This window comes from Anneissia japonica, unplaced genomic scaffold (assembly GCF_011630105.1).
Source record: "Anneissia japonica isolate Jap-2015-1 unplaced genomic scaffold, ASM1163010v1 scaffold2737_len523936_cov211, whole genome shotgun sequence".
Lineage (NCBI taxonomy): Eukaryota > Metazoa > Echinodermata > Crinoidea > Comatulida > Comatulidae > Anneissia > Anneissia japonica.
This window is the reverse complement of record NW_022735439.1, coordinates 518,016-528,223: the sequence shown is the minus strand read 5'-3', so window position 1 is coordinate 528,223 and position 10,208 is coordinate 518,016. Positions and strand designations below refer to the sequence as shown.

General features: G+C 33.8%; 3 protein-coding genes across 3 annotated transcripts; 1 reads left to right on the top strand and 2 right to left on the bottom strand.

The window, feature by feature from the left end:
• Positions 1-98: 98 nt before the first annotated feature.
• Positions 99-3,392, bottom strand: LOC117116598 (stabilin-2-like). Its single transcript, XM_033260668.1, has 5 exons — positions 3,189-3,392; positions 2,849-2,935; positions 2,500-2,592; positions 1,712-1,759; positions 99-219 (listed from the first exon to the last, which is right to left on the bottom strand). The coding sequence occupies exons 1-5, from the start codon at positions 3,375-3,377 to the stop codon at positions 181-183; spliced, it is 456 nt and encodes a 151-aa protein (XP_033116559.1). The 5' UTR covers positions 3,378-3,392; the 3' UTR covers positions 99-180.
• A 523-nt stretch (positions 3,393-3,915) lies between these two features.
• Positions 3,916-8,029, top strand: LOC117116596 (E3 ubiquitin-protein ligase TRIM71-like). Its single transcript, XM_033260667.1, has 2 exons — positions 3,916-3,964; positions 5,723-8,029. Exon 2 carries the CDS (start codon positions 5,735-5,737, stop codon positions 7,901-7,903), a length of 2,169 nt encoding a protein of 722 aa, XP_033116558.1. The 5' UTR covers positions 3,916-3,964; positions 5,723-5,734; the 3' UTR covers positions 7,904-8,029.
• A 102-nt stretch (positions 8,030-8,131) lies between these two features.
• Positions 8,132-9,849, bottom strand: LOC117116595 (stabilin-1-like; the record flags this gene model as incomplete). The annotated part of the gene is given in 3 exon segments (XM_033260666.1): positions 8,132-8,531; positions 9,169-9,352; positions 9,738-9,849. Coding segments are annotated over 3 exon segments (345 nt in total). The 3' UTR covers positions 8,132-8,431.
• Positions 9,850-10,208: the final 359 nt, after the last annotated feature.

Sequence of the window (10,208 nt, the reverse complement as noted above, 5' to 3'; positions counted from 1 at the left end):
CACCTCTCTAATAATAACCCACCTTAAAATTTATTCTTTAGTAATGACCCAAGAAATCTCAAAACATACACAGCCACATAAACATTTTCACTTTGTAGCACAGGTGGGCAAAGTGTGGCCGGATGGCAATTTTATTGCGGACTGCACCAAACCCTACATCTGCAACCAACCACATTCGGCTTAAAACCCACATGTTTTTACAGACCTGACACCGATAATCTGTAAAAAGTGTTATTAAAACTAAGCATAAAGAGGTATAAAAGCAGTGCATGAAAATGTATAATTTATGCTTTCTAATAGCGACCCAGTACTCTATCAGAAAGCCATACTGTAACTGTAAGCCACCCTAAAAACCTAAAAAGGAATAGTGACCTAGGTTTTCTATCAAAGCAACACTGTATGTCAGTAATCGAAGAACTGGTCTATGATAGTATGCAAAGCACTGTTCTATGTCAGTAATCAAAGAACTGGTCTGCGTCAGTCATCAAAGAACTGGTCTATGTCAGTTATGATAACAATAGTCTATGTCAGTAATCATAACACTAGTCTGTTTCAGTAATTAAAGAACTGGTCTGACAGTAATCAAAGCACTGGTCTGTGTCAGTAATCAAAGAACTGGTCAATGTCGGTTATGAAAACAATAGTCTATGCAAGTTATGAAAACAATAGTCTATGTCACTAATTAACCCTCTGGATACCGTATTCTTTTATAGTGCAAACCCTTGAATACTGGATTCTTTTGCAGTGTAACAAGGTTTTTTGCGTTTTTTGAGTATACGTCGTTCTGGTGGATTTTTGGGAACTTTTTGTAAATAATACAGAAAAATGTTTCTAAAAACAAAGAAAGCTTATAGAATAAGCTTTCATTTGATGTATAATTTGTATTTTTGGGAATTTTTTTTCATAATATAATATGATATAATATATATATATAATATAATAGAAATGACAGAAAAATGCTACATATAAATCGTCAGCAAAAACCGAAAAAAAAAAAAAAAATAATAGCCAAAAAAAAAATAAAAACAAATATAAAACATTCCTATTCCACACAGTTATATAATTATTTACCCAACCATCCATAACTATAAGCGCGATCTTTCCATTCAAAAGCGTCGACTACCCTAAAAATTCTAGGCCTAGGCTCATCTTCATCAAAAACATCTCCGCCGTCAGAACTGCTTGAAGCCCCACCGTCATCATCGCTAACAGGCACGTCTAAGTCTCGCACATCTAAAAATTCACCTTCATCGCTGTCTGAATCAAAAATCAGGTCAATCGCTTGCTCAGCTGTGTACACATCCTGTGCGGCCATTTCAAAAAATTTTTGAAATTAATAACGATTTCAAATTGATATTTCTAAAAATTTTTATATAAGCGCATGTGAGTTCTTCACAGATTTCGAAAGACAAAAGCTTCACGCATGCGTGTTCAAAATTTCTGACGTATTGGAGCTAAAATAAAAACAGAAGAGCGATTTAAAAACCACCTATTTTTTAGTCACAAAATTTTGATTGCAGTCGAAAATGGGAATTCTCGGTTTGAGGTCAATTTCGACTACAGTCGAAGACGGTATCTAGAGGGTTAAAGAACTTATCTATGACGGTAATCAATGCACTGGTCTGTGTCAGTAATCAAAGAACTGGTCTGTGTCAGTTATGGAAACAATAGTCTGTGTCAGTAACCAAATGAATAATTGTTTTAGACTTACCATTAGTAAGTTATTGAAATTGATCAGTATTGAATTACTAGCTATCTCCTAAAAAATAAACATATAAATTAATGAAAATCACTCAAACACCTGAAACTGTGAAAATAATATGAAAATAAATCCATTTTTTGGGCTAGAGTCACTGCGCCTCGGAATAGCATGTTAGATAGATGGCACAATATAAGTGCTGTTTGATCATAATTTTTTTAATTAAAATATATTACTACAAACACAAAACTAAATGAGCCATTGATTTTGTCTCTTTAACAAATGATTCATTCAATGTACACAAATGAAGACTGATCACTGCATTGTAGAGACACTTGTACAGTATACAGGAATAAACTGAGCAAAAATAATAAATGGAAAAAAAAAAGGCTAATGATTTAGATCCTACGTCAGCCTCTCTACATATTCGACTGGTCTGCGCTAGCCACTGTTTAGCCAATGCACTCAGATTGATCAAACATTTCTTCTTCTAGCACAGCGTCATAGTTATTACAGAGATTAATGCAATGGCTTGCAGATATCAGGCTGCTGAATAAAAAACTCTAGGCCTAGGCCTAGATGATGTGCTTTTCTTTCTGTAATTTATGACTGACTTTTTTTTCAGGAATGGGGATAGGCCTATATAAAAATGATGACCCTTACTACACAAAAATTTAAATCTGTACAGTGGCATGAAATTTTTTTTTAAAAATAAGAAAGAAGATACCTGTAAATATAGCTCAAAATATTTACATTTAAAATATTAGTTGCATGATTAGTTCATTTAAATTACAACTCACAATAGCAATGTTGCTGTAGCAGACGATTCCATCTCCATGGTAACCATTTCCACAAATGCAATGTGGCACACCCTCTATGTCTTCACATGTAGCCTACATAAATAATTAGAAATCATGAAAATAATTTTTAAAATAGATCTTGCAGTGATTATTACAAAAAAGAGACCATGTTTTTACATTGTGTAATGTATACATTGGGATAGGTCCACCGATCATATCTCACTTTCCACTATCACCTATCATCTCCCATCCCACATCATCTCCACTCCCACCTATCATCTCCCACCCTGACTTACCAACTCCCACCCTCACTTACCAACTCCCACCCTCACAAATTTGTAATATATACCTGTGGATGACAGACACCAGTGCAGGAATTTGTAAGTGAACAATCATATCCATCTCCAATATATCCTTCATTACATGCACAAGTATTCTGAAACAATAACAATTATAGAGTATTTACAAAACAATATTAATTATAATTATTATTATAAAATTTGGAATACAGCATTGGTTGGATACAAACTTTACATTAGTTACAATTATTTGGTTGAAAATAAAGTTCAATAACAAAATAATAAAAACAATAGTGATAATAAGGTTTGAAGTAATAATAATCTTTGAAGTCAGTTGTGATGTCATCATTTTCATGTTGGTGGCAATTATCCATTAATGAAGAGCACTACCTGTCCAGGTGAGGTGTAATAACATGTAGCATGTTGGTGGCAGTTCCCCATTGATGGATGAGTGCTTACCTGTCCAGGTGAGGTGTAATAACATGTAGCATGTTGGTGGCAGTTACCCATTGATGAATGAGTGCTTACCTGTCCAGGTGAGGTGTAATAACATGTAGCATGTTGGTGGCAGTTCCCCATTGATGAATGAGTGCTTACCTGTCCAGGTGAGGTGTAATAACATGTAGCATGTTGGTGGCAGTTCCCCATTGATGAATGAGTGCTTACCTGTCCAGGTGAGGTGTAATAACATGTAGCATGTTGGTGGCAGTTCCCCATTGATGAATGAGTGCTTACCTGTCCAGGTGAGGTGTAATAACATGTAGCATGTTGGTGGCAGTTCCCCATTGATGAATGAGTGCTTACCTGTCCAGGTGAGGTGTAATTCAATGTGTAAGTATGTACAACTGTCTCTTATCCACATCTAGATGTGTATAAGAGACAGTATATATATATATATATATATATATACATATATATATACACACTTATGAATTCTTCTCTTTGTCATTCTATTATCAGTCCTATTGTTATATTCAGCATTACATGTGAATTGCCAGAGAAGAATCAAATATCCATTTATAAACCAATTTGCATGACAACACATTAGTAACACTTCATTACACAAAATAAATTGGTCACCCGATACCAAGTCACATGGCTTAAAATCAGGAAAAACCAACTGTTGATCTTTTGTGCAAGTATTACACCTCACAAGGAAACATAAGGTAATTACTTGATTTTTAGTTTTTAAATTATAAAAATTAATCATGTTAACTGTAATGAAGCTAATTATTAGCAATATTTGAAACTGGGTCAAAATATTATCCGAGAATAGTATGTTGTATAGAAGGCTATTATTGATGGGAATGGCACTATTTGTGGATTGCTGGTACATTATGTGAATTCACATAATGTAACTAGAAATATTTCCAAAAAAAAAAAACAAAAAATATTCCCCAAAAAAAAAAAAAAAAAACGACTTTCACTTATGACTGGTTTGTATTTCCAAACTTAATAAATTAATGTATTCTTAAGAATGACCTATATCATTTTCAATGCATTTGTTTTATGATATGACACATAAACATAAAAAATAATAGCCTACAGGTAGAATTGGCTTACAACTGGTGTAACAATAGCCACGAAGTTATTTACATTGCAGTCTGAGGATGGAAATAAATAGTACTCTACATTCGAAATGTAGAAATTGTGATATACGATTTGATGTAGGCCTAGGCCATATATACTTTCTTTAGCTTTGTTGTTACCACTATTGTTGTTATATTATTATTAATAATAATATTATTATTATTTATTTATATTCAATTTTTAAAAATATATTTCATTATTTTTATTATTCTGCTGGCTGGGTTGGACGAGTTACAGATAAACTGCATCATAGCGGATTTTTTTACTTCAGCTTTAGACTTGCTAGCCCCCCTCCCCCACCCACACTAGCTAGGCATACTGCTCTCAGTTTCTGTGAAACAGACGAAGAGCACATTACAGTATGTACACTATCCTTCTTCAGAGTAGAGCACTATACCTTTCGAGACAATGCGACTTAGTCTAGGCTTGCCCCTACTTTAGTACTACTTGACTATGTAGTTAGCCAAGTAGTTAGTTTTATCAGATTGTCAATGTATAAGTACGTACAATGATAGAGCAAATAAACCTACAGTTTCTTAATGACTGTTTCCTCTTTATCGTAGCAGCCTAAAGGTGCGGCACAAAAAATGCTAGGACACATCACTAGTAATGAATTAATGGACGGGGAGGGGGAAGGGTTGTACATGACTTGTCTTGTAGACATTCAGAAATGTAGTTTCATATATGCTAAAGAGTTTTGGAATGACAAAGGCTCTTCTGTTTTGATATCTATAAACAGTTTACAATAGGAATAAAAAAAAAAAACATGTAACACCTGAGAGAGAGAGAGAGACTTTTATGCATGTCTCACATGATGTGAGAACTGCTTCCAGTTACAGAGATATTAATGTGCATGGTGCATACACTATACACAATGTTTCTTGTTCTAACTTGCTTGCAAATGCCTTATAGTCCCACACAACAACACTTCTACAATATCAATTCCTGACCCACTACGGTCCAAATAATCTGCATACTCCAGCTCTAACCGATCTATGCATCTGGGGTAGGGACATTATCCCTCTAGATCCGAATGACCCCCATGCTCCAATCCTAACCAAACTATGAATTATGGGGAGGGGAATTACTCCACTAAAGTCCTACTGATCTACATACCCCAAATACTAATTAAACAAAACAATATTTTCTGAATTGTTGTGGGTCTCTGCATTTGTACAGTGAGTATCTGTTTTTCAAGTGGGTCTTGTGTCTGTTTCAAAGTCTCTGTTTTTGAAACACTCCTTTTTGTTTATCTATTTCATATTGAAAGGTAATAACTAGCAAGTCAACCGTACCACAGTGAGCAGTGATATTTTTTAATTATTAATTCACAGGGTTAATTCAAGATGGCTACCAGTGAGCTGAATCAGTTTCTGGAAAATGTTGATGAGAAAATCTTAGAGTGCACTATATGCTTTAAGAGACTTCAAAATCCTAAATCCCTCAACTGCCTCCATACTTTTTGTTTGGCATGTCTTGAAGATTGGGTAAGGAAGGAGAAGGGTAAGCTGACCTGCCCAACTTGTTCAAAATCATATCCTCTTCCAGAGGGCGGGCTTCAGAAGCTTTCACCAAATACCATTTCGAATAACTTATTAGAAACTATTGAACAATTTTCAGAAATAAATCAGATGAAATGTATCTGTGGAAAACGACAGGCAAAATACTACTGCCAGGAATGTAGACACTGCTTGTGCTATACTTGTAGTGACCATCATAAAATATTGCCAATGTCTGCAAAACACAAGCTACATTCAGTGGAGGAAGTACAATCAATGACACCTTTACAGATTGCATCGTTACATCCTCCGCTGTGTTCACTTCACAATGAGCCTTTTAAATTTTTCTGCTGCATATGCAATGTTCCAATATGCATGCATTGTGCAATTACTGACCACAGTGTAGGGGAAGGAAATCACAAACCAATCAGCATTTCTAAAGCATTTCAAACATTTAAAGAAACTTCAGCAACATTGGAGGAAGCTGCCAATGAATGCAAAAACAAATTACAAGATGGCCTCAAAGCAGTTATTCAGATTGCTACAGATTTGGAACAAAATAAAAATTCATGTTTAAGAGATATTGATAATCATGTGCAAGTAATGGTAAAGAAAATGAAAGAAAATGGTGATCAAATAAAAAATGAAGTAGAGACAATATATAAAAGGAAAAAGAAGGTGTTAGATGTACAAATTGAAGAATTGAAAACAACAATATTTGACATAAATACAAAACTGAGTTTTCTTAATCAGTTATTGAAGTGTGATGAGGCTACAGCAATGCAATCAAGTGAAACAGTAATTACAGCACTGAAAGTAAGAACTAATGTATTGTCAAAAGCAAAGCCAAATGACAATGGACAAATTAAATTCTTCAAAAACAAACAGCAAATTACTTCATTGCAATGTGATATTGGGTATGTATCACACATGAGGGCTGCAGACTGTTTAACTTTAAAAGGAGAAGAATTTGTGACCCCAGGTCAGACAATTGTCAAAATAATTAAAACTGATGAATGTAAAATACATGCAAATCAACTGAAGGCAACATGGACACAGCCTGCAGGAGAAACCAACATCACCAGAGTTCAAAAAGATGAAAAAGGAGACTATTTTGTGACACTTGGCAAATGCACAAGTCTGTGTATTTATAAACTAGATGTGAGTGCTGATGGTGAACCAATCAAGCAATCACCATTGACAATCAGAGTACAGAAGGAAGGACTAGTAAATACAATTCAAATAAACAAAGTTATTTGCGATTTAGTTAGGTGTAAAGATGATTGCTTGCTTGTTTCAAATGTGAGTAATGAAATACACAAGTTTAAGCTATCAGGAGAATATATTGGTAAGATTACACTACCAAAAGTTGTAAGAGTTTACAGAATGTACAAAATGAAGAATGGTAACATAGCATTCAGTGACTATAATGTTTGTATCAGAATATGCAATATGCATGGTCAGGTGATCAAATCAATTGGTCAGGGAGTATTGAAGTTTCCACAAGGTACATATGTGGATGAGGCATCAAATTTTATTTATGTAGCTGATTGGTGTATTGATTATGTGTATATGTTTGACATTGATAGTGGCAAGATGATCAAGAAGATAGGGTCAAGAGGCTACGAAAAAGGTCAAATGAATTTAGTCTGTGATATGACCCTTACAAACCAAGGGCATATCCTTGTGTTAGATTCCGGCAGGTTACAACTGTTCCATAAATGGGGAAGGTTCATGAAAGTCCTTGTCAAAGAAGGTGTCAAAAATGGTGAACTGACGGATCCACGTGGAGTAGTAGTTGATGAGGATGACAACATTATTATATCAAGTCATCACAAACTACAGCTATTCAATCGTGATGGAAATTTCATTAAAAGAATTGATGAAGAAGAAGATGGAATTAATTCTCCCTGGGGATTATCTATCATTTCATACCTTCCACGAAGAGTTGCTGTAGCAAATAATGTTGTTGAAAGTCAGCATGAGAGGCAGAATATAAAAATATTTAATTATTGAAGTTTGAAATGTTCAGCTCTGTTGGTTATATGAAATATTATTATGTATTAACATACCACATACTTATTGATTTCTTAATACAATAAAGCTGTAAATCACACTTAATATTAGTAGTTACAGAATATATAGTATAGTAGTATTAGTATTATTGTGTTTGTGACATGATATATAGGCATATAGGGTTGTAGCTACAGAAAACTAAGTCCGGGTGGTAGACATCTTAAGGGAAAAAATATTGGGAAAAATTCTGTTGTTGCACCATGCATGCATTGGCCCCACATTTGTCAAACGTAAGCCAAGGTCTATTTTAATGTATGGTTTGATTTCGGTCAAAATCTTTTCTCAAATGAGTAATGTGAGTGAGAAATAGGTTTTAAATAAATATGTTAAACATAATTTTTTGAAATTTTAAGTTAACTTGTGGAAGGCAACACAATTTTTTTGGGCAAGTTGTCTTGAATTGAAAAATTGTATTATGCACTGATAGACAAACAAAAGGAAATGGATGATGGAGATAGGTGGCTAGAATTAGATTACCTGTGAGCTGCATTGAGTTGAGGGTTTGCTGCAGTGGTTTATGGCAATGCAATTTTGTCCTTCCTGTTCATAGCCATAAATACATATACACCTAAAAGCACAAAATGAGTTTAAAATTATTATGAATAATACACACAATGTTTTAATACCTTATAATAATCAGTTTTCTATATGTGTTTTGTATTAATTCTTTACATTCTTTTGTATTTTATTTGGTTTTGGGTGGCATCAGCTCCTATTTTCAGGTATGATTGTTTTCTAGTTTCCAGTTTGTGTGTGTGTCAATGATTGGTGCATACACGCTGTTGACGACGCTTGTCACGTTTCTATCGCTGACGAGTTACCATAACTTTTTGCAGTTCTGTTTTTTTTAATTTATTTTGTCTGGCATATCCTTATTATTGAAACATGGAACAAATCTCGAATGTAAAACACACCTGACAATAAAGTTTACCTTGTATATGGCTATATTTTGATTTAAATAATATATTTTTGTATGTAAGTGGGGCCCTGAACATCAGACATGCTCTGTAAGGGTCACATACTCAACATATGGTGAATAAATAAATAAATAAATTATCCTGTAGAATTATAAGGCATAATACCATTCTTCCTCCATGATAATACCATGATTATGAAGCTACAATGGCAAAATACTATAGTACTTGGAAAAATCTTATTTTAGATTTAAGGTGTAGAGTATATAGAGTAAGAACAGGTAGCATCACCTGATTATGCCAGCTTCTTGCTCGCACTGAGCATGTGCGTGGCAGTACACTTGTGCAGTATACTCTCCACATGGCTGTACTTGGTACTGACAGTCAATCCCCTGATAACCTTCATAACAACTGTCCTTACAATGTCCACTTCCACTCACTCCATTGTCACATACTCCATGCAGACAAGAACAATCTTAAATTAATATAATGCAATGGTTATTATACTATTTATTAAAATAAACTAAAAACTTGCAACAAGCAATTGGTAATTAGTATAAAACAATAATTCAGACTCAAAATATTATCTAAATAACAATGACTATACACATCAGAATAAAGAAACCTTGAATACTTGGTTGTTTAATTATTGTAAATACATAAATACAAGATAGACAATACATGGTTTTGAAACCTTTGCATAGAATCATGAATTCTCCTTATTCAATCTTTGTCAAAATGTTACTGGGTGCCCCAAGACAGATTGTTAGCTGTTTATGGATAAACAATTTTAATATTAAACAAAAAAATCAACATAAATTAAACAATTCACATGATTCATGAAAATTAATTATCCAAACCTTCATTGCAATTGGCACCAAACTTATTATCATGTGAGCAGATTTCACACGAAGCCCCCATAAAATGTGGTTCACAGATGCAAGAACCATCACCAGATATCCCATCAGAACACTACAAAAAAAATATGTAAAAAATTCATTTTGAAAAGATATCAAAGAAAAACCATTAAAAAGTATATGACTAGATATAAATTTGAAATAACATGGTTTTTGCTGTTAATATATTAAAATGCCAAAATCTTGAGATTTCATATTTGTGAATGGCTATGGTACAGTGCACAAAATCAAACTTCAAACTATAATTTTAAATACAATAAATTAAAATCACTTGTATAGCACAAAATATTTAAATGTTCAGGGTGAATATTACCTTGCCCATTAAATACACAATGTACAACCTGTTCCACATGCTATTTATATTCATGCTTGTAATTCAGCATGGATCGAATCATCCAAAATCTACTGGCATGC

Coding starts and splice junctions, on each gene's coding strand:
- LOC117116598 (XM_033260668.1), bottom strand. CDS start 3,377: ATGGGGAACTGCCACCAACATGCTACATGTTATTACACCTCACCTGGA. Junction 1,760..2,499: donor GCTACAGCAACATTGCTATT/GTGAGTTGTAAT, acceptor TTTATTTTTTAG/GAGATAGCTAGTAATTCAAT. Junction 220..1,711: donor ATTTCAATAACTTACTAATG/GTAAGTCTAAAA, acceptor CACTTTTTACAG/ATTATCGGTGTCAGGTCTGT.
- LOC117116596 (XM_033260667.1), top strand. CDS start 5,735: ATGGCTACCAGTGAGCTGAATCAGTTTCTGGAAAATGTTGATGAGAAA.